Here is a 24,977-nt window from a genome sequence, read left to right as displayed (position 1 = left end):
ACACTTGTCAGCCATGAGTTATTTTAATGCTATACAAAAGGACCACATTTGATCCACTCCTAGTCGATATCGCTGGTTTGTTGATAATGGATTTTATTTCCCTCTCCAAGGAGAGAGAATTTTCATAAAGGATGGATGTAAGCAGCTCCACTGTCTACCAGCTGTGTGACCTTGGGCAAATTGCTAAGTGTCTCTGAGGTTTGGACTTGTAATTACAGTTAAAGGTAGTTGAAACCCAATGCAACGTGCCTCACAGAGTCTCCCCCACAGTCCGTCCTCAAGTATGGCGGCTTGTACTTTTTTCTTCCTCCTCCAGGGATGTTCTAGAAAAACAAAGTGTTAAAAATATGCTTTTAATTCTAAGCAGCTTGTTCTGCACTCCCTGTTGAGTGAACATCATGCAGTTAATTCTAATGGTTTGTCTTGTTAATGAGGGGAAGTTGTATTATTGGTTTAAATGAAGCAATTAAGTAAAAGAGATGACTTCGTGTTAGTAATCTGCACATCCACAGCCGATGAGGACAGATAGTAATGTCTTTATTACGTGAGTCAAAGCAAGCACTCACCCTTTCTCCTTTTTCAACAAAGGTTTCGGTGAATAGAATCTCCCAGGATGCTCAGGGGGAAAGAGATAGTCTACCTGTTAACCAGGGATGCCTGAAGATTTGAGAAACATGTTTGAAACTGAGCTGGGGCTTTAGAGATTTTTTTTTTAGCCACTTATGCTTGGCGGCTGTGGGACATAAGGTAGAACATCTTCATATCTCCAGACCCAGCATCTCCAAACCCAGGCTGCAAATTGGAATTACCCGCAGGGCTTTTCAAATCTATGAAATGTAGGCCCTGCACTATACCCAATATAGCAGAAGTCCTTTAGGGAATGGGTCCTGGCAAAGGGGTGTCGGGAGTACTGCATCGATTCCACCCTGCTGTGAAGATGGAAGTAGGAGGCCATAATTGGTGCTGTCTTACCGCCTGTGCTACAGTGACTTGCCAGCAAGGTGTGGAGCTTGTGATGTAGAGTGTTCACAGACCACTTCTGCAGAGACAGAAACACTGAAATGTATCTCTCAGGGTTCTCAGGGTTCCCTTCCTGACCTGGTTCCTTTCATATGATTCTAAATTCCCTGAACATTCAGAATCAAGATTCTAAAGCCTGAGAGCTGAGGCACTTCCTGAACTCCAAATGAATTCTTTGTGACCTTTTCAGCTTTTTTTTTTTTATTATTATTGTTGTTGTTGTTAGTGCGTCTACAGCAATCAATTCATTTTTTTGTTTGTATGTGTGTGTGTACACATGCATGTGTGTGTGTGTGTGTACACATGGGAAGGTTGGTATATTGGTACTTTCCTCAATGGGTTTCCACTTTATTTATGAGATAGGTCTTTGCCTTAATCTAGAGCTCACAGATCCAGCCTGACTGGCTAGCCAGCTCATCTGGGGGTTCTTCTATCTCAGTGTCCCCAGGGATGGGATTATAGGTTACCATTACACCTGCTTGGCTTTTACATGGGTTCTGAAAATTTGAACTCTGGTCCCTATGTATTCAGGGCATCTCCCCAGCCCCCTGTAGTAAAGACAGCATATTCAGGAGAAGTTCTTTGCCAAACAAAGCTTGTCTTATCCAGGCAGGAGCTTTTCCACATGCAAAGAGAATTCCTGAAGGAAAGGACCAGGTGTCGAGCCCTGGAGGAAGAGCTGGAGAACCCCATGAATGTGCACAGATGGAGGAAGCTTGAGGTAACACCTGCTAGAGCATCCTTCCTGTCCCTAGTCCTCTTCTCCACCCACTCAAGGCTGCTAACCTAAAGCAGGATGAGAGGTTCCCTTTAATGTAATGAAATGCAAATTGTCACCTACAATGTAAAACTGGATCAAATGTAAATTTTGTTGTTTTAGAACCAGATGGTTAATTTGAGTTTGGCTTTAAAAGTCTTGGACAAAATCCTACCTGCCCCTAAAAAATACCCTGTGAAAGCTAAACCGCTTTTGTTGGTGGGAATGCGTTTTGCTTTTCAGGTAGTTTTGAGGTTTGGACTGACTATTAATTTCCTTTAGCAGTCTCTCCCACTAATGTCTTAGCCATCTTAACATTCTTCATTTTCCTTCAGGAAATCTGGTTTGGTGACTCAATCTTTTCCAAGGCCTAGACTGTGTTGGCTAGGACAGAGCTGAAACTACCACCAGCAAAGGATGGGTAGTTGACTTTAATTCTGTGGCTCCTGCTAGGCGTCATGACCAGCTCTGCAAATACCAGCCACAGCCACCAGCCACCGGGCTCTGCCCGGTGAAGACAAGGATGGCCCTCTCTTTTAGTTGTACATAGACAGCAATGTAGTGCTGAAAGGGACTTTGGCTAAACGACCAATTACAAGGTCGAGAAATATAAAGTCTATGGCACAAGAAAGTTCAGTGCAAGGCAGAAAATCATCCAAATAGGATTTTATTTTTATTTTCTTTTAATGAAGAAAGTATTAAAGTTAATGAATTATAAATTGTGTAAATACAAGGGCTGAATTTTAACACCATCCGGGGGTTGCCAAGCGAGTGTGTGCCAAATCCTGTCCAGCTATGTGGGTATTATTATGTGGGTACTGGTGAGCAAAGTTATAGTTAATATCATCTTTATCCATCTTCAGTGCCCAAAGAGGCGCAGCCCACTAACACTCTGATTGCCACGGGTCTGCCTGGGAAGTAGAGCTGAAGATCTCACGCCTGCTTATATCACAGTAGCCCATTCCATGCCCATTCCATGCATTTTCACGTAGATCTCGGAGAGTGCCAGCTCCACGCCGATTTCTATAACAATCAAGGACTCTGGGGGAGGGGGTGGTTGAAAATATCCAGCTGCTAGATTAATTCAAAGTGTTACTATGGCTGAAAGCAAAGCCCTGGCTCCAGGTCCGGAGGACAATGCCAGCATTAGACCTGTAGCTCTTGTTTGAGAGAAACACACATTGCTGCTGAGGGAGCGTCAAAGCTGTCTAGGTTGATTCCATTTGAGTACTAAACGCCACAGTCCTTTCCTGCTGCGTCCCCTTAGCAGATGCTGCATTCTGGACTCCTTTCCCATCGAGGAATGGAACCTTCTGGTTGACAGTGGTCAGAGAGGAATCCCAAGGTTGATCGATTTCAGGAAGTTAGTCCTATGGAAACCTGAAATGTCAGGGGAAATCCGGAACATCATAAATGAGAACCACAGACTTCATAGCAGGACACGTCTTGAATCCAGCTTGGACCCTTCCCAGCCTGGGCAGATGACTTCTTTGCTCCTAGGTGCTCCTGCCTGCTAAAAGGGGAAGATTGATGTCACCTCACAGCTGTCAATGTGGCTAAAGTGTGATATCACACACAGTTGCCTGATGATTAGTGTCTTTCCTTCTGGTGGACTAACACACACTTTTCATTCATGGGTTAATCAGAGCCATAGTTGAGACAGCGGGAAACTGGTCTGTTGTTGGGAGAAGGAATTTATGGCAATGTCATTTGCAATGCCTTTTTTTTTTTCCTGTTTGGTTTTAGCTCTTTACTTACTAGGTCTTCAAGTGGGAAAGACATTTTAGTAGTGCAGTCACTAGCTTTGAAACTGATGCTGTCTCCCGTCATTCTCCTTGGACAGGCCAGTGACCCCAGTACCTTTGAGCTGATCCAGAAAATTCACACCCTGCAGAAGCGACTCATCAGCAAGACAGAGGAGGTGGTGGAGAAGGAGCTTCTCCTTCAGGTACCATTTTTTTTTTTTCCTGCTTGTGCTCCCCAAGCTCTGCCATCTCCAGGATCCTCAGAATCAGTGACTTGGCAGCTTTGCATGCCTTGTCCTAAACTGTAGGTGGCAACAGCGACTCACACAAGGAGAACAAACAGCCTAATTAATTGTTCTTTTATGCCGTGATCACTGATATTTCAAGAATCCCAGAAAATTAAGTTCAAGGCTAGACTTACTGCAGTTGGGTAATGTGAACATTTTTTTTCTTCTCACATTCCTACAGCTCTATTATTTGTCAGATTATTTTAACCGTTTTTCTTCCCATCTTCACGGAGTGTGAAGTGCTGTGATTTCAGTCTTGAAAACAGTTTTCACACAGAGCACAAATGATCTGTCCACAGGAGGATCTGTGTGAACGAAGTGGAGAGACGCGTTTGAGCATGTGACATGTGTATGGGGGGGGGCAGTGTGTGCACCGGATCAGGTTGTGCACACTAGTGCACATTCATGTGAAAGTTAGAAGACGATGCTGGGTGCCCTCCTTATAGCCACACACACCATATTCCCCAGAAACAGGGTTTCCCAGTAAACCTGAATCTGACTAGGCTGGCTGGTGAACAAGTTCCCAGGATCCACTTGTCTCAGTCTTCTTGATGCTGGGGTGGCAGGCATGCATGGCCATGCCTGGATTTTACATGGGTATAGAGGATTGGAACTCAAGTCCTCACACGTGGATAGTAAGAGCTCTTACCCACTGAGCCGTCTCCCCATCCTGGCATTTTATCAGTCACTGGGGCCATCACCACCAGCAGCTGCTGCTGCTCCTACTCCCCCTTTGCCCCTCCTCCGTCCCCTCTACCTGCTTTCCCCCATCTTTATTAGGGCGTCCCTTACTGCATGCTGCTGACTGTGTGCTGTGGGGGTTTAGTTACCCCATCTCATTTCCTCTGAACGGCTCATGCGTCATCTTATCACCCTCGGGTGGTGGTAAGAAAGCTGGGGCCGGCCTGGAAATTTTAAGAACGAGGTGGGAATGGCGATGTTGGCATCAGGTGGCCTGGATTGGCATTCTGCTTCTGCTGGCTTGCAGCTATTTGATTGTTATTTCTCTGCACCTGAGGTTCTCAGTCTACATTAAGGACAATAGAACCTGCAAAAATGAGCATTGTAGGCTCTGGAAGCCCTCAGCATCACACTCACTTCATATTAAATATCCATTCCAATGTGACCTAACTATTGGGTGGCCATTTGTAGGAGAAGGAACTATTGGAGCCTTGCAGGAGGGGTCCCTCTTCTACTCTGTGTTTGAACTCAGATGTGTTTTCCCTAAAGTTGGCTGGATAGTACAGTACACAGCAATGGGAGCATCGCTGCCAGATCTCACTAAAGAACGCACCTAACTTAGGGTCTTTCAGAGGCAGCCAATTAGAACACAGGCATTGGAGACTCACTACAGTGTGGATTCCGACTCTTCAAATGCTATTACAATGCGCCCTCCCAAGGCCAGGCAGCTGGCGAGCAGAGGCTTGGGACTCCAGCCCTCCAGTGACCTCAGAGCCCTTACCATCCTTGTCTACATTTTCTTGCCTCTTCTGTTACTATTGCTGCTTTGTAAAATTTAAAGGCAATCAATTTTGCGTTGTGTCAAAGCTCAGTTTTTAAAATAATTTGTTTTGTATTTTGTGTAGAGTTTGTTCCATACTTTATTGGGCACCGTAACTAAGAAAATGTATTTGCGCTCGGGTGAATTAATGTGTACCACCTGAGTGCAGGTGCCTGTGGGGCTCTGATCCTCTGGACCTGGAGTTATAGGCAATTGTAAGCCTCCTGATCTGGGCGCTATGAACCAAACGCTGGTCCTCTGCAAGAAAGTAAGTGTTCCTAACCACGGAGCCATCCCTCCAGCCCCTGGGCGCTATATATACCTTTGTTGTTTCTTTCCTCTTGGATACTTTGGGTTTGCTCTGTTAGTCTACTTCGTCAAAGTAGATGCCCAGTCATGAATCTCTCCTCCCCCTTCTCCTCCCCTCTTCTTGTCTCTTCTACCTTCTCATTTCATCTTTCCTCTGTTTTGGGTGTTGAGGATTGAACCATGCATATTTGAGAGAAGAATTCTGTCAGTGAACTACGCCCACAGCCCTTTTATTTCCTCATAGAGGCATCGGAGTCCATAAAGTATCTTTTAAGTAACACCCTAGTCCGTTCCCACAGGATTTGATATATAGGGTATTTTTGTTTAGTTGTAAATCTTTCCTCCTTTAAGAATTATTCCTCCATTGAGATAAGTCTGAAGAATCCCCGTTCTTCCCATGACAATGAGAGTATACTTTAAGGTCTTCAGATCCGTGCATGTTTAGGATAAACTGCCTTGCTTTTCATTGAGGACTGTAGTAGATACGGTCTTTGGAATCTAATACTGCCTTTGAACACAAGTGTTCATTTAGAAGTAAATGATTCTAGGGTTTGAAAAAGATATATGCCATTCTGAACTCACAGAGATCCACCCGCCTCTGCCTCTCCAGTGCTGGGACTAAAGATGCGTGCTCTTAAGGTCATGCCCAACTTGACTTCTTCTTTTAGTTGTGTTATTTTTAACTTCAAACAATTTTTGGTATGACTATAATGTGAGTAAAAGGATATCAGTTTTATTTAGTTCTAAAGGAATTATGTCTTCAGTATTACATAGAATTTCTCACAAGAATGCTAAAATTCATCGGATAGTAATATAGCCCTACCAGTAGGATATTAATATAGCCCTACCAGCAGGGTTCTTTAAAATGATATTTGTATAGCTTTGAATTTTGGGCAAATTCACAGTAAAATAAAAATAAAAAAACCAAGTCAACAGTCTCTGTTTATGTTTTGACTGTTGTACTTAGTTCACTAGTGTTTACTATGGTTTTTTTCTATCTTCTTATTTCACAGAATTTATTCTTATTTATTTTGTGTTTTGTGTGTTTGTGCATGCTTGTGCATGTGTACTTCATGTGTGTGGATGTGCAGGCATGCATGTGCCATTGGCATTGTGTGGCAGTCAGGGGTCAGCCCTCAGGAACTGGTTCTCTACTTTCTCTGTGGGATCCACGGATGGAACTCAGGTCATTTATCTGGGGACCCATGTGCCTGAATTTGATTCAGTCAGGTTCTCTAGGCAATGTCACTTGTTTAGAGTAATATTTTTATGGTAATCTCTCAGGGTGGGACTCTGGACCATTTGATTGATGTGTTGGGATTTCACACTTGGGATGGGAGGTTGGTGGATCTTCATTCCCAGAGGAATCATGTTTTTCCAATGAGAGCATGGGAGATGGGTCCTTGTGGTCTTCCTGGAATATGTTCCTGGAACATTTCTGTCTACCTTTTTCTTTCAGTGTAACTCTTATATGGAGCAGTTTCAGTCACAACTCTCCAGATCACATAGGCTCAGACCCTTACCCTTGTCCTCCTGGGGCCTCTCAAAGCCAGGCTCCTTACTCACTGATTGTCCCCCTGAGGGATGACTGCCACATGTCATTGTTGGCTACTTCAAATGTGGGACACCTTTTGATTTTGGCATTTGAGCCAACCACATGCAGACTGCCTTGTGATCAAAGCATGTGCTGCTTTGTTTTGACTGTTTCATGCTTTGTAAACACTGGAGTTTATTGATTTCAGATTATTTATTCTGACGAATGGTTATCAATAGGAATTGTGTTGTTGGTTTGAATGACAAATGTCCCCCGTCGGCTCAGGCACCTGAACATTTGGTCCTCAGTTGGTGGCACTGTTTGGAGAGGCTTAAGGGGTGTTGCCTTGCTGGAGGCAGTGCTAGAGGAAGTGTGTCACTGGAGGCGGGCTTCGAGAGCTACAGCTTCATCCTGCTTCCTCTTTGCACTCTCTGCTGCGTGCTTGAAGTTTAAGATATGACCTTCCAGTGTCCTGTGCCTGCCACCAAGCCTGTTGCTGGCTGCCCTGCCTGGCAGCCATGATAGAGTCTTCTGTCTCCAGAACTACAAACCCCAATGAACACTTCCTCCTGTGACTTGCTTTGGCCATCACCACAGCCAATAGAAAAGTGACTAAGATAGAGGCCTTGCCTCTTTTCTTCCTCGTCTGTAAATTTGGGGCAGTAACAATTGCTACAGACTTGGGTGTGCTAATGGACATCCAAGTCCAGAAGAGTATTCAGTCGTCATTAACAGTGTCATCATTAGCAATGTCATTATCAATAATTTTATTAGTAACACTGTTATCTGTCACCAGGCACTTTTTATAGATCTCCAAAGTCTCACTTCATTTGGAACAGTTCCTCATTTAGTCATTTAGGATTGGCTGCTACGAAGTTTCTTAGCAGTCATGTATCCCCAGGCAACAAGCCTTGGTATGTTGGCAAAGCATGAAAAGCCCTACCCGCCTGGTCATTCTCATAGCTTTATGTGTATTATTGAACTATTAGAAAAGGGAAATTTTGTATAATTTTGAAGATCTGTGGTTGAATTCTTTTGAGCCCCAGGATAACTTTTAAGTGGTGATTGCTTTCTGTGTCCTGGCGATAGAGAGATCCCAAGAAGCAGATAGAATGAAGACCATTTCCTCTCACACTGGACTCTGGAGTTCCTTAGGCTTAGGAAAGGCATTTCCTATTTATCCCTCTGGCTTCTCTCCCTGTTAAGGGCTCTGCAGACACAGAGCCATTTGCTTGCTGCTATTATAAAATGTGATAACAAAGCAACTAAAGGAGAAAGGGTTTCTTTTGTTGCTCTCTCTCTCTCTCTCTCTCTCTCTGGCTCACAGTTCCAGAGGGGCACGGTCCATCTTGGCAGGGAAGACATGAGAGCAGGCAGGAAGGTGTGGTAGCAGGAGCAAGAGGTTGTCTTCTAGCATCGCAGCAGCACTCAGGAAGCATAGTGAAATGGAAGTGTGGTAGGGCTGTAGTGCCTCAGGGCTTGCTCCAAGAGGTCCACTTCCCCCAGCGAGGCTCTACCTCTTAAAGATCCCACAGCCTTCCCAAACAATGCTACCAGATGGATTCCAAGGGTTCAAACATGTGATCTTACAGAAGACATTTCCACAGTCAAACTATAAACACGTATCCTTGAATTTTTACTGTAAGTGCTTTCTTCTTCTTTTTCTTCTTCTTCTCCTCCTCCTTCTCCTTCTCCTCCTCCTCCTTCTCCTTCTCCTCCTCCTCCTTCTCCTCCTTCTTCTGGAAACTCTTCCTTGGTTAGTGTTTTTGATGAAGTTCACACTTACTGTCTTCTCACATCACACCTGTGTGTGATAAATGAATCATTATAACCATGCTTTGTGTATGCTGGCACGTGTACATGTACAACAGTACTCATGTGTGTGGAAGTGTTTGTGGAGGTCAGGGGTCAACTTTAGTTATTGTCCCTCAGGCACTGTCTACCTTGTGTTTTGAGAGAGGGTTTTTCATTGGCCTAGGCCTACTGAGCAGGACATTAGCCTAGCCTTACCAAGCAGGAAATTAACGGAGTAGGCCAAGGGGTCTGACTAGAGAGCTCTAAGGATCCTGACTCTACTTTCCCAGTGCTGGGATTATAGTCATATGCCACAACATTTGACTTTTTCATGTAAATTCTGGGGCTTAGACTCATGCTATACAAACTCATATTTATCATACTTTATCAACAGAACTGCTGTTGAATACTTTATCAACAGAACTAGTCCCCAAGCCAACCATTGTGCATTTTGACACTTTTATGCCAGACTCCACCAAAGCATTTGTTTTTCTTCCAAAGGCGATTTCTGAGTTTTCCTATTGATTATCACACCCTAGGATCATCCCTACTAATTCCTGTCCAGTGACTGATTAACCCTGGAAGGATGGTGTTCCTCTGAGAAGTCATACATTTTACAGACATTGAGTTCTAATTTTGAGCCAATAAGATAGGAAATATTTCTCCCAGTTGGTACTTTGCTACTAACCTTGTAGGGGTTTGGAATTTACTTTTGGTTTATGGATCTGTCTGTGTTATCTATGCGTGAGGAGTCAGGCTGATGCCCGTGGGTGTCCTCAAAGTCTGTCCCTTGCTGTGGGTCTACCAGACAGTGGTCCTTGCGCCTTACATCACAGGTTTGGTAGAAAGATGGAGACATCTGCATTCTTGCCAGGATTGGAAACTTAGGTGTGGATGGGAAGACTAGCTTGTTGTTGTCTACCAGGATTCTCTCTCCTTCAAGGAAGTGTGTGTAGTCGAAACATATCTGCAAATGCCATTGCTGTTGCTCCACTCAGCCCTTGTACCTTCCCAGTCCACAGGATTAATGACAGTGTTCTTTAAAGACATCTGTGGAATCAAGCTAGCATGTGTATGGTGATGACTCTTATTGCATCATCATCATCATCATCATCATGCATCCCAAATAAATAATGAGCATAAGGCAAGGTGTGTAAATATAGGAAGCTTAACCTCTTGCTGTGGGTACTTGCAAACATAAGGCTCAGTTAGAGCAGCTGGGTTTCCCCAAGTTCCAGGCAAGCAATTGGAAGCAGTGAAGTGAGCTTTGCATGTTAGGATCAGAAACATCTATTGTTGGTGCTCTCAGAGTCAGAAGCAAAAGAGACGGAGTGCGGGGGCTGAAGTGCAGGGCATTGTGGGTCCCACCTCTAGGGAACAGCTATCAGAACAGAGCAAAATCCAGGCTTAGATGTTACTTCATTTTTCAAGGACAGCCAGAAATGTGTTTAGTATGTTGAGTATTACAAATGAGCAAACCTTAAGAATAACAAATGAGCCTCTGAGTGCCAAGTCTTGAGCTGGAGAAATAGGTCAGTGGTTAAGGGCACTGGCTGCTATTACAGAGGACCCAGGTTTGATTCCCATCACCCACATGGCGGCCAGCAACCATGTGAAACTCTAATTCCAGGGAATCTGAGTTCCTCTTCTGGCTTCTATGGGCACTGCCTATACATGATGCACTTGTGTTTGTGTAGGCAAACACCTATACACATAAAATTTAAAAATACAAAAACAACTTAAACAAAAAGAAAGCAAACCTACCCAGCATTCTTGGGTGGCGGATGGGTGGTTTGTAACCCCCAGCTTCAGAGCCTGGAGAGGAAGGAGAAATGGAGAAAGAAAGTAACTGCCAACTTTACTTGTTTTGGTTTTTTAGATCACATTTGATGCTGTGGTTCCTCAGTGGAAATTCAGAGCTCAGGAATGAAAAGACAGCAAGTTGCGGAGAGGAGGTGGATATTAGGCTGCAGAGGCAGAATCTGGAGAGGGAAAAGGAGAAGGAGAAGGAGAAGGAGAAGGGGAAGAGCCGCTAGAGGGAGGGAAGGGAGCTCCAGAGAAATCCTAGAAACAGCAGCAGAGCAGTGCCCTGAAGGTGAAGGGGCTAGGGAGATCTGCTCACTGCTCTCTCTCTTTAGTTGAGATGTAGGCTGAGGGGTCTCTGCTTGCCTCCAATGTCTCATTAGATGAGCTCTGGCCGGAGGCAGAAAAGCTGAGTCTGTGTATGCTGGAGGCAGAAGCTGCCAGACTGTTCCAGGAACCCATGGCCATCCAGTGATTGAGGCATGCCAGCTCCAGATTGTGGATTTCAGGTTGCTAAGAGGATAGGGCTTGGGCAGGAGAAGTGTCCGCTGTATAGGATCCAGCTTCCTTGTGGGTCCTGATGACTTTGAGCCAGCAGTACACCCCACATGGGTCCCTTAGCAGTCCATCTCAGTTGTAAACGGCCCATCCAGCTTTGGAAACAGCGGTGGCGTCTGCCAATCAAGTTACGTCTGGGTCTTTGCCCCTGGTCCCACTGGCTGCCATTTCAGCTGCTACCCGGTAGCCAGACAGACAGCAAGAGCACATTTTAAAGATGGAATCTCAACTTTGTTCTAATCACAACCTTCCCTTGCTAAATGTTCACCATGTGCCAGGCACCATGCTTGCCTTCCCTAGGGACTTTAGTGGACCACATGCCAGATAGTGGGGACAAAGTAATGGGTGAGTCACCTGAGGAGTGCTACCATTTCGAATTAAGATAATAAAATTGGCCTTCTAGAATGTTCTCACTGAGTTAGCTTCTCTAGGGGACCCATTATACAGATACGAAGGATGACGTTTCTCTCGTGACGTATAGCAGTAGTGAGGTCCTTCCAGAAGGTGTTAATATGCCTGGCTGTACACTCCAGTGAACCCTGACTCCTCTACAGTGCTGTGGGCGAGGGTGTGAAGTTGGGGGAGTTCAGATGTGTCTGGCCTTAGGAAACCACCACACATGTTCTTTCACATGCACGTAGAAGCCAAGGTGTGAGCATAACCCCACATGCATAGATCATGAACCGAATCGGAAGTCGCTGCTGCCCAGCTCACGTGTGGGTCCTGCCTTTTCAAGGCCATCTTTCTCTTTCTCTTTATGACCAATTGGACAGAAGTCTGGTTTACTTAACTGTAAGATGGCTGGAAGTAGAGGAGGGCGTGGACAGAGTTCTGCGCGAATCTCCTGCTGTGTAGGGGATCAAGCCTCACACAGCCCATTTTCAGATTGTTCTCCACCCAAGAGTCTGCATTTTTCGTGACCTCCTGGCCACCTCTCTTTATGGGACATTTACTAAAGTTGTTAAATGACGCAGGGATGCGTGTGTGTATCTTACCATTCAACTGTCATCACAAGCCAAGAGGAGCTTGTGCCATATCCTGTCACAGAGGAGAAAAACGTAAGACAGAAAGGTTAAGACTTTCTCAAGGCCATATGACTGGAACCTAGTGGACTACGGATTATCTGTCACCAGTCGGGTTTCTAAGGCTCTTCTCTACCATGGCACTGAATGCACCATGTACAGGCCACCCGGGCACTCACAGAGCATGTTTGTTACAGCATCTGGAGCCATGCCGTTCCAGGCACAGTCCTAGGCTCAGGTCAGCAGGATTGGCAGCCCCAGAGAGTTCTGCAGAAATGCTGCATTTCCAGGACCGATGTACCACAGTCTTCATCTTTACAAGACGGTCACTATTCAGGACACCATTTAGGTCTAGAAGTTGGTCACCTTTTCTTTGTGGGAGACTTCAGTACTCCAAAGCAACAGCCCCGGTGTGGTGAAACACAGGGGCTCCTGGGCTCCTGGCCTTGTTGTATGGTGTCACCTTCTTGCCTTGGTTTCCCTCCCTGAAACCTGGAACTCACCATCCTACCAACCAACATCCTCCTATTGCCGGGTGTTAAGGGAAAGAATTGCATGCAGTGCTCAGGAGAAAGCTTGAGAATTAGGCAAGGCCTAAAAAGTATGATTTTTTTTTTTTTTTTGGTGGTAATTTTATGTGGACCAGTGCTTTCACAATCCGGGGACTTAAAACAGGAGGAGGGTGGCATGTCCAGGATTTGAGGACTGTGGCTGGACCAGAGAACTGCCCACGTTAGTGTGAGAAGTCTCAGGTGTTTCTCTGTTGATGGCGACATGATGATCTTTGATCCTATTTGCTGGGAGCCTGGATGAATTTGGCAGAAGCTGCAGAGAGTGTTGAAGAGCAGTGGGAGCTAGCAAGAGCTGCTCATGTTTCCTGAATGCTGAGTGGGTGTCTAGCCACCTGTGCTGACCGTTCTGTTCTGGCTGCATCCACAGCAAACTCAGATAAGGTAGATGCTGCTGTTTTTATTCCATAGGGGAGGGAAGTGAACTTGGCCATGAACTTACACAGGAGGGAAAACAAAACCTGGTCAAGCATTTACTGCTCAGAAATGCCAGTGCTCTGATTATAACCCAAGGTTTGGGAAATAAAGGCATGATGTCGGCTGTGCCTGACCCATTACCCACTTTTATATGGCCCTTAGATGGAGTGCTATTCACTTATTTAAGTAGTTAGACCACCCCTCCAAGAATAGTACTCTTCTCTCTCTTCTCTCTTACACACACACACACACACACACACACACACACACACATGGTATGAAATTCAGGACTCAGTGTCCAGAAATTAAGCTTTCATTGACACATTATTTACATATTGACCATAGCTGTCATTACACGATCAAGATACAGTTGAGTAGTTGTGATGGAGACGGAATGGCTCATAAGGCCCCTGTGTAGCACTTATCATCTGACCCCATACAGCAAATGCTTGCTGGCCCCTTATAGACCTTAGTCATTGGAATTCAGAACACAGCACCTAACTGCTATTCTCCATTGCCTCCACATCGCTAAACATTTCATTTCTGGGATGAGTCCCTGCCTGCCCCATTCCAAAGTAATTGTTCAATTATTTAACAACCTCTTTAAGACTTGGAAAGCTGAATTCTAATACTGTGCCCCAGTAGGCTGGTGGGATCGTCTCTGCTAAACAGAATGCTTGTTTGATCTATTAGTGTATAAACCAGGGATGCCCCACCCTAGAGCTGAGCCGAAATGATTGGAGATGTTCTCTCACTAGACAGGCTGAGGCAGGGGAATGCTGAGAGGAACTGTGTAAGCTGAACCTCTTGGTTGGATAATTGTTCTTTAATAGAATGGAAGGGGAAAAGGATGGGGCAGGAGAGACACAGTTTGTTTGGAACCTTGCTGGTCTGGGTAGAGACAGTAGATTTAGTAATGACTGTGAGCATCTCCCCAGCTTCCTACAGAGTCTTACTTATTTAGCACCTCTCCTTGGGGCATTTGAGTGGTGCCTGCTTTCTTGTACAGGCTCCTATGAGAGGAGGAAACGAGCAAGCTAGCTCTGCCTCCTAAATTCTCAGCAATTCCCCAAATGGCACTGTTAGCAAACTCGGGGGCATAGCTAGCTTTCTTTGGACTGCCACCCTCAAAGTCATGACAAGGAGACTTTTTATTGTTTATGAATACTTGACCTTAGTTTAGGCTTTTCCCACCCGCTCTTATAACTTATTTTAACCTGTCTATCTGTGTTTTGCCTTTTGTTTTATTCCTTTCATTCTGCATGTCCTATTTCTCTGCTTTTTCCATGTCTGGTTGGCTGGTGTCTCCCTCCCGCCCTTTCTCCTTTGTTCTTTCCTTGAACCTACATTCCTCCTCTTATTTATTCTTTCTGCTTGCCAGTCCTACCTATCCCCCCTCTGCCTCGCTGTCTGCTGTTCAGCTTTTTATTAGTCCATTTAGGTACCTTAGGCAGGCAAGGAAAAACAGCAACACATTTTTACATAACTAAACAAATGCAACACACCTTTACATAGTTAAAAGTAGTATTTCACAACATCAACAATACATACTTAAAGTAATATTCCATAACTTGGGGATCCTAAGAAGCTTAGCTCAGCAGCCCATCCTTGAGAAGACAATTAGAACAGCCATACTAATAGTAAAACAAAGGGAGATTTATACAATGTGGTCACATTGGGAACAGGGATAAAGCAATCCGGTCACCCCCACCCCAGTTTACCTTTGGGGTCCTAAAATGAGGTTAAAGTTTAATTAGAAGGGCAGGGACATGCATGCCTAAGGGTCCTGTTCGGGGTGTGGCCTCTTGCCCACTGTTACCATTGTTTGCACTCCAGGCTCATCCTGAAGTTGTTACCAATTGTGTTACCTCTCCAACTGGTGATAGGATCCCCAGGGTTCCCCTTCTCCCAGCATGAGATTTCTCAGGGAAATTCCCCTTTCTTGGAGCCTATTACTTCATTAGTCTGATAGTTAAATTGGGGGTTGCAAGTGTCTCTACAGAACACCCTTGTTTTTGCCAGAACAATTACAGTACCACAAATGGGATCCAAGCTCTACTCAACATGAACTTGTGGGGAACTTTTTATAGTTAATTCACAATGTTGTCCATCATTCTTTGGTGTCTAAAAATGCATTTATTATAATGTCTCTGCCTGCGTGTATGCGTGCGTGCGTGCGTGTGTGTGTGTGTGTGTGTGTATCTGTGTGTGTGTCTGTGTGTGTGTGTGTCTGTATGTGTGTCTGTGTCTGTGTATGCATGTGTGGGGACCCTTGGACCACAGTGTGCCTGTGGAGGACAGAGAACAACTTAGTGGAGTCGGTTTCCAGCTTCCATCTTTATGTAGGATCCAAGATCGAACTCTGCTTGTCAGGCTTGCTTAGCAAGTACCCTTAACCCACCTCACTGATCTGTCTCTGTGTCTGTCTGTCTGTCTGTCTGTCTGTCTGTCTCTCTGTGTTTAGTCCTAAAATTTAAATTAGCATGCCTGCTGGTACTCCCAAAATTTGAAGGAATCACACAGGTCAAAGAAATTTACAATTGTGGAGCCACTATTTCATTTTCTGAACTTCACTGCAGCTCTGTTCAACAGACGGGAAGTGTTGGCTCAGAGCCCTCTGAAGCCAGTTCCTTCAGGGCTGGCAGTCCTAACAGAAGGAAGGCTCAAATTGTTAGTTGGGGTCAGTCTTGTAGGTCTCTAGACCTTTCTTTAGGTTCAGTTTTCTCTTCAAACCAATAATGGCTCCCTCTTTTATGTTCTCCCTCCCTCTTTCTCTCTCCCTTTCTTTCTCTCTCTCTGTTCACCCCCATTCCACATGTAGGGCTATGCCATCCAGGTGGGGTCATGTAAATCTGTCAAGTCATTTGAAGTAGGGACTAGGACTTCTCTCCTGTCTCTAGGTTAAAGGAGCGTACCTCCATGGGGGATGTGTCCACAAGGTCCTTTTGTGCACCAGGGATACATCCTGGTTCCATTGTCTGAGGTCCCTTAGACTGCCCAGGCCTTCTAGCTGAGACCCATATTCAGGGGGCCTGAGTCAGTCCCATGCCAGATTCACAGCTATCAATCTGGGGGCCCGGTAGCTCCTCCTTATTCAGGTCAGCTGTCTCTGTGTTTTTGCAACCTGGTCTTGTCCTCTCTCTCTGCATCTGGATTCTAGTTCGACTCAGTGTTTAGGTATGGGTGTTTGCTTCTGTTTCCAACAGGTACTAGATGAGGCTCCATGATGGTGGATAAGTTAGTTGTTGATCTCACTATCTAGGAAGGGCATTTATGGTAGCCTTTCCACGGTTGCTCAAATTGTTAGATGGGAGGGGAGGGTGGTCGGGTGCATGTGAGGGGGGAGAGAGGGTAAGAGAGAGGAAGGAAGGACGGAGGGAGGGAGAGGGACCTGGGATCGACATGTAAAATAAAAAAAAAATAATAAAGTTAAAAAAAAATGAACAGATTTCCTCCCTTATCAAACCCAAGCTGTCTGAAACACTTGAAACATTGACTCCTATTTCAGGTTGTGTTCCCTGGCTTTTCATTCTTACACTTAAAAAAAAGAGAGAGAGAGAGAAGGAAGGCATTGTAGGTTGTCATGGACTCTCAGCCTCCCTGTAGAGAGCAAGTGTTTAGTATGCAGATGTTTGGAGATTTCCTTACAATCTTTTTTCAGCATCATTGGAGGAGAATAGCTTTTCCACCCGAGTCCCTTTCCACTTGCCTAGGTGTATTTCATGTGCTCAATTATGAAACGCCTCTCATATTCCCTCTCACTGCGTCTCCATAAACGGGCCAGGGACAATTCCCTGTAGTGTCACTGTTTCTTAAGAGAATGGTTCTGCCAGGCTCAACTAGGCAGAAAGAAGTTAAAAACCAGTTTATGCCCTAAACCGTAAAGATCTTAAACACCTGTAATCCACGGAGACAGACACACCGACGATTGATGGCCTCTGTCTCTGTCTTGGTTAGCAAGGGTCTTGTTCATTTTGTATTTTGAAACCAAGTGCGTTCAAAGAGGGCATGTTCACTGAACTGTCTTTACCCACATTTTCACGTTGGTGTAGTTAGAGCTGAATGGTCAGAAATCCAGGAAGCAATGGGTTTGGTTAATAAAGGGTTCACATATATTAAATGAGCAATAGCTGGAATCCTGTGTCCTTCACACAGCATCATCTCCTACATGTATAGAAGGAAAGCATGACCCCTCCCCTTCCATCCCTACCTTCCAATGAGCAGGAAAGGAGGGGTTGCTGGTTGGTTGGCCTCTCATTTATTGTGGTGGGTTGGGCTTTGTGTGGTAATTATTGCCTGGCCACATGCTCTCTTGCTTCAATCCACTAAAACAACTGCTTTTCTTGGCCATCTAAGATTCAAGGGGGGTGGGGAGAGAGGGGACTCTCTGGGTTAGACAACTTCCCTGGCCAGTGGGCAGGAGAGGCCTTCTTGGGGTAGTATCTGGTAGAAAGCAGAGAGAAGGAAGGGTCAGGCTGTTGAGCAGAGCAAGTTTGTTAGTTCTGGTTCACTCATAGCGTTGTGCTGATTTCTAACTTCCCTATGCCTCAGTTCTGATAGTGTGAAGTGGAGATGACAAAGGAGGGTTTCCTGTACAGTAAACATAGTCGTCTTTATCAGGCACACAGCTTGGTGTTTGTACTTCATAATGTCGATGGTTATTACCCTGGCACTGTGCTCTAGATTGAGACTGCAGAAGGGCTTCCAAAGTGGTGTTTTGCATATAGCTCAGTGCTGAGACCCTCCATTAATCAGGCTCCATTAATCTCACTCCCCTGCTGGGGGAGGGATAGCCCATTCATACTCACTCTCTTCGGGGGAGGGATAGCCCATTCATACTCACTCCCTTCTGGGGGAGGGATAGCCCATTCATACTCACTCTCTTCGGGGGAGGGATAGCCCATTCATACTCACTCCCTTCTGGGGGGTAGCCCATTCATACTCACTTCCCTTCTGGAGGAGGGGTAGCCAGTTCATATTGTACTCACCACCCAGCATTCTGGGATGACCTCCTATCAGTCATCTTATGCTGTCTAGCAGATCATTCCATAGCCTCTTGGCTTAGAGCAGCAATCATCTTAGAAAATGTGATTATGTCAGCTGGCAATCTGGGCAGAGCTCAGCTGGATTATCCTGTTCTCATTCATGTTTTTACAGCCTGCTGAGGCATGGGGCAGCAGCTGGGTAGTCTTCAAGCATCACTCAACATGTCCTGTGGTTGTCACTGGAAGTTGGCTAGGTTGATGGGGTGACCATGAGCTTTAAGCCTCCACTAAGTTGATGGAGGCTGATTTTCATGGTACGCAACCTCAAGGTTTCCAAAACAACAATAAGGGTCAAATCTCAAGGTCAAAGTGACTTTTGAGTTTCTGTATGTGCAATGTTTTCTAGTGTCCTATTGGACAACTCAAGTCACATAGCAAATCCTAAAATCAACATGGCGGTTTTCAGGACCAAGGATAGAAGTTCTTTATGCAACACTGCCATTGTGTCCTTTCTTTGGTGAGGTTCAGTAGAAGCACTTTGTATTTAAGCGTCTCCAATTTAAACACTTGTGGTACAAATTTTATTTTTTTAAGTCTTTTGTTGGATATGGTATTTTAATATGCCTGGCATCTGGTCGATACTGTTGGATTCTATTGCTGACATGTTTTTTCTTTCCTTTCATCTTTTATTCCCTTTATTTGGGAAATTATAGTTTGCCACAGGACATGGTTCTTTTTATAGAAGAAACAGCTGTGATGTCATAACTGAACACACTTTACCCACACACATTTGGAAATGTGATCTACAACCCATTTGTTCATTTCTATTTTGGTCTCTGACTCCATATTGGATCAGAGAAAACATGTGAGCGAAAACTGCAATAGCTGATGAATTAATCTTGAAAAAAATGTTACCATTTACTATTTTATTTTTTATTTCTAGTTACTGAGCTATAATAGATGTGAGGGTGCTGAAATTTGTTTTTTATTATTTACTTCTGCTAGGATCATTTTGAATGGAGTTGCATGAACCCAGGTGAGGGGCAGAACAATACATTTCTGGCCTCTGGAACTATTCAAGGTTTTTGAAAGAGCAGTGTTCAAACAGGAAATTTCAGTAAAAACAAATAACAATAATATGACCAGTAACTGAAAAAGGGAATAAATCAATTACTCAGAGTCCAGACGTTTTCAGGAATGAGTTCCTCTGTGGAGTGTTTAGCTTCTTATTGAATTTGTGTACAATTATATCTTACTCCCCAAACAAAACAGATTTTCCTTGATAAATGTTTTTGTACAGCAGCAAGATTCAATTCAGTTTATTTCAAGATACAGATTTATTTGGGAAATTAGAAGAAAATAGTTGCCTACAAGGACCTGGGGGAGTCCTAACTGTCTACCACTCCTCCGTTGGTTGGTATTTCACCCCCAAATATCTCAGAGATGGAGGTACTTCTCACAGAGGTGAGAAAAATTGCAGCTGGAGCAAAAATTAATTTGTATTTATAGCACAGGTCCCTACATGAATCCTTAATCTGCTTTTTTTTTTTTTTATGATTTTAGGGGAATTTATAGAATCGTTTAGATTGAAAGAAATCTCCAGTGGGTCATCAGGCTCCCTCTCCTTATGATGGCAGTTCTGGTTTTATTATCCCTAAAGCTGCCTTGATAGATGGGTGTCAAGTCTGCCCCATGTTTCATGCATTTAAAGATGCACATTCCCTACCCTGGGTGTATTTAATGGAGGAGACAGACTTGGAGCTGCCTGTACACCTGGGAGACCACTTTCTGAGTTCCTGACACACAGTCTTTTCTGGAAGAGATACCAAATATGTAGCATATTAAGCACTATAAGGAGGTCATCAAACCTAGTTTGCTTTTAGCTCCTGACAGTTGGAAATAGGGACTTGATGCTCTGTCTGTCATGAGATGATGATGGAAGATTTTTACCTCATGGCTTTTTATCCTGTGCATCTTCAGGGGCCCTCAGATGGGAGACTCTGCTTAGAAGACTAATTATGACTCAAAAGGCATTTTAGGGTGTCTACCTCGCTCCGGAAGTTTGTGGGACACAGAGGAATATGAGACATGGTCCTTGTCTGTAAGAAATTTATAGCCTATTTGAGAGGATTCCTGAGGTGTGTCTGGGAAGAAATGAGATTGGTGTATAAGAGCACTGTGTGAAAACCCACTTCATTACTTCATGGTTCCATTCAGTGAACAGCTGTGGTTACATCTCTTCACATTGTACTAGATACTGATGATGGTGACTAACTAGTTATGGGTCAGAGTTGCCACTGGGACAGCAAAAAATAAGGTGCTTGCTGTATATGACAGCCATCTGAACAAGAAGGACAAGGGTAGGGGAGGAGAAGAACTGGATCCCTTAAGGATGAAGAAGGTGTTTGGCCTGGCTTTGGGAGTCATGGTGCTTCCTCCAGCCATTTCCTAAAAACAGGAAAGGTTTCTGTTGCCGTGAATAAACACCATGGCCATGGCAGCTCTTATAAAGGAAAACATTTAATTGAGGTGGTAGCTTACAGTTTTAGAGGTTCAGCCCACTATCATCATGGCAGGGACATGGTGGTGTGCAGGCAGACATGGTGCTGGAGAGGTAGCTGAGATTTCTACACCTTGCACAGGCAGCATGAAGTGGTCTGTATCAGTGGGTGTGGCTTGACATATATGATACCTTAAAGCCCACCTCCACAATGACACACTTCCTCCAACAAGACCACACCCACTCCAAAAGGCCACACCTCCTAAAAGTGCCACTCCCTTTGGGGGCCCTTTTCTTCCAAACCCCGACACATGCATTGCAGCGGAGTGCCAGAGTAGGAGAGCTCAAATTTAGCTCTGAGTCCTGGTTTTATCAGACCCAACTTGGTCTTATCCTTACTAGAACTGTGTTCTATTAAAAGCAATACAGTGCCTACTTGCATATAGATTATTCACTTAAATCAGGTCAGGTAATTTCATGTGCTTAGGACACAGCCAAAGCTGCTGGGCTGTGAGAGTTAAAGGTTGTGGTGGTGGATGGACTGGGTGGAGAGGCCATATGGAAGGACACATGTAGTAAAGCTTGCTTGATGGAGATGCAGTTAGAAATAAATGCAAAAGTGTTTTTTTTTCATTCTGAGGAAAGATGGAGGTACAGTTCTGAGATGATGCATACAGCTGTTGTGTGTGTGGGGTGTTTTAGCTGGCTATCTTGTGCTGGGATGTACCTCTGGCTATATGATGGGGAACCATATATTGTCTTGGAGTGAGTCAATGCTGGTAACCTTGACCTGTTAGACAGCTGTGGACTCAATCAGGACAATAACCACAACTCTTATGGTAACAGCTACAATTTTGAATGCCTTTGTGTTGTATGTGCCCACTCCTGTAACAGGTCCCTTATATCACAGCTATTGTGTGAATTATCATTGTGATAATTTCTATTTTTAGCTCAGTGCTACAAGTAAGGAAACTGAGGCTCAGAGCATTTTAGTAACATGTTCAAGGCCACATAACTGCTCAATGACAGAGTTGTGGCTGAAACCCCTGTAGACTGACGTAAGAAGTGTTGGTTGGCTTTCTTAGCCTACATTCTGTAGGTTATTAATTAGTTCTGGAGGGGACACAGAGGAAGGGAAGAGGAAGAGAGATGGAAAGGGTACAGAGGTCAAGACCAAAGAGGAAGAAGTAGTTAAGGAAAAGTTGTGATGCCGAGGGGCAGTTGCTAGGATGTGGAGAAAGAGGACACTTAAGATCTTCAAAGGACCAAGCGTGGAGGAAAACTCTGGCAAAGACTGCAGAGACCAAGAGATGAATGGCAAGGGTAGGTTCCATTTTCTTCTTGACCTGTGATGACTACGAAGCTGGCAAAGATGATAAGCTGCCTGGAAAGCCCATTATCCAGGCCATAGCCTTTCTCTGGCCCCTCTCCCTACAACTCCTTAATGCTTTTAAAACCCCAGTAAAGAGAAGCAAAAAAGAAATGAACCAGGAAAACAAAGCTTATGGTACACTCAGAACACACACTCAGGATTCTCTCTCTCTCTCTCTCTCTCTCTCTCTCTCTGTCTCCCTCTCTCTCTCTGCCACACACACAAACACACATATATACATACAAACATATATACCCTTCCCCCATCTTTGTTTTATTATGTGAATGAGTGTTTTGCCTGTATGCATGTCTATGCACCCATTTGCATGCCTGGAATCCACAGAGGCCAAAAGAAGGTATGAGATCCTCTTGCTACAGGCAGTTGTGAGTGGTCATATGGGTGCTGGGGATTCTACCTGGGTCCTCTGGAAGAGCAGCCGGGGCTCTTAGGCACTGAGCTATCTCTCCAGTCTCCCCATCATTTCCTAATCACAGAAAACCCAGAAATCTCTTAGAATATATCTCACAATTCCTAATGGTACCTCTGCTAAGGTATAGGCAGTTAGGAGGAACAAATCTTTCCCTTTTACATATTCTGGTGGGTACTGTGATCATGTTGGGAAAACATTGACTCCTGCATGTTTTTTCTTTTGAGACAAGTATTTATTTATGTGTATGGGGTGTCTGTATATGTGGTTGGGTGTGCATGTAAGTGTAGATGCCCGTAGAAGGCAGAAGAAAGTACTGTAGTTACAGGTAGTTGTGAGTCACCGGAAGTGTGTGCTGGGAGCCAAACTCAGGTCCTCTGGGAGAACAGCAGGGCACTCTTAACTGTTGAGCCATCTCTCCCTCCCCTTTGGGACAGGGTCTTACTCAGTGGCCCTGGCTGACTGGGAACTCAGAGCAAGCTAGCCTCAAACTTAGAACAATTCCTACGCTTCTTCCTTTCCACCACTGAGGGTGCAGACCTGTGTGACTGTTCTAGTATCCTTTCGTGGCTGTGACAAAACACTCTGACCAAGAGAAATTTGTGGGAGGAAAGAGTTTAATTGGTCTTCCCAGTGATGTCCTTCACTGAAGAAAGGCAGAGCAGGAACTCAAGGCTGGAACCTGGGGGCAGGAACCATGAAGAAATGCTGATCACTAGCTTACTATCCTTAGATGACTAGTCTGAGTCCACTTGGCAATTGAGGCCAATGAAGATACTCACCATGCTCGGCTTCTGAATGCTCATTTGTAGCCAATCTATAAGAATAAATACCTTCTCAGTCATTTTTCTGAGGTTTCAGGATACATAATTATTCTTAAGAAGAAGTAATGATTTTATTATTGGAAAATAATATTAGACATGTTTTTATTCTGTCATTTAATGTTTTCATTTACCAAAATCAGCCAGTGAATATTACCTGGAATAGTGAAAATGATATTGCCTTCAAATATTACTTCTTTGAGGATTTCCTACAATGTGTTTTGTTCACGTTCTTTTCCCTTACCTCCCCCTAACTACTCCCAGCTGCACCCTCAATTTCCCACCTCTCCAACTTTGTGTCCTTTATTAAAAATTGATAATTAATTGATTGAGTTCCCTTTGTACTGCCCACAACATTTTGGGTGTGGGACCAACCAATGGAGAGTAGGAAACCAACCAAGGCCACACCCTTAAAGAAAATGGACTCTACCTCCCCAATAAGGCACCTACTGTCCACAGATCCTCTTCCAGGACTGGAGGGCTCATGAGCTCTTCTCCCTCTGCTCTAGAAAGCTGACTGGCTTGGTCTGGTTGTGGGTCTTGCATATGCAACAAACCCTGTCTAGAATACACTGCTTTTCTCCCATCAATTGGGAACTTGAAGCGCTTCTTGGAAAGCAGAGAGTCAAAGGAAAACTGGACAGCCAGGAACTGGCATTTTTTTTTTTTTATGAAAACAAACATTTATACACAATATTTGGGAATTTGGGCGTTGTTCTTTCCAAACTACTTCCTGCTGGTAAGGGGCGTTGTCATGGGGGATTCAAAGAAGATTCAGAAATCCTGGCTGTAGTCTGTCAGGCTGCTTTGTCCAGCTGTTTTGAATGTAGGATCACCTGGTACTCTGTTTCAGGTGGTCTGGCTTGATCAAACCACATTAGTCTGGAAGGAATCCACATTTTTTCATTTTCTGTGGAAACAAAAATAGAAATCCTTTTCCTCAGTAGCTTGTCCTTGAACTTAAATTTTGGAGTCAAAGCATTTTTTTTTAAATTTAATTTATTATTTTACATGTCGATCCCAGTTCCCTCTTCCTCCCTTCCTTCCTCCCAACCTCTCTCCCTCCCTCCTTCCCTCCCTTTTACCCTCTCTGCCCTCTCACATGCACTCTAACCACCCTCCCATCCCCCCCACCCCAATTCCATATGTAGGGGAATGTCATCCAGTAGGGGTCATGTAGGTTTGACAGGTCCTGTGAAGTAGGGACTAGGGCTTCTCTCCTGTCTCTAGATTAAGGCAGTTATCCCTCCATGGGGGATGTAGGAACTGGCATTTTTATAATGCCTTGGGATATTGAAATGAAGGAGACCGGAAGAGAAAATCCTGGGCAAAAGATGGCTCTTGGGGCTCACACCAAAGTCTGGTGGCCTAACCGAAAGTCCTACGGAACTTGCCTGTGCTGGTAAGAGCATCTGCAGTCTATTGTACTCTGTATGTTTGGAAGGAGGCGAGAGTCTGAGGTCTGTTGCACTCAGCACATCTGAAAAGGGGTGAGAAGATGGGAATTAATTAGAATTTTCAGTTTATAAACAATTCTAGGAACTTTGAGTCAAAAG

General features: G+C 44.5%; 1 protein-coding gene across 1 annotated transcript in view; it reads left to right on the top strand.

Annotated features, from left to right (window-relative positions):
- Positions 1 to 24,977, top strand: part of Cfap58 (cilia and flagella associated protein 58) — a 96,277-nt gene that overhangs the window by 45,005 nt on the left and 26,295 nt on the right. Inside the window, exons 14-15 of the mRNA XM_051199709.1 lie at positions 1,630 to 1,741; positions 3,621 to 3,725. Of these exons, the coding sequence (XP_051055666.1) occupies positions 1,630 to 1,741; positions 3,621 to 3,725 (217 nt within the window). The remainder of the gene's footprint in view (positions 1 to 1,629; positions 1,742 to 3,620; positions 3,726 to 24,977) is intronic.

The sequence above is a fragment of the Phodopus roborovskii genome, unplaced genomic scaffold (genome assembly GCF_943737965.1).
Source record: "Phodopus roborovskii unplaced genomic scaffold, PHOROB, whole genome shotgun sequence".
Taxonomy (NCBI): Eukaryota; Metazoa; Chordata; class Mammalia; order Rodentia; family Cricetidae; genus Phodopus; species Phodopus roborovskii.
This window is presented reverse-complemented; position numbering and strand designations above follow the sequence as displayed.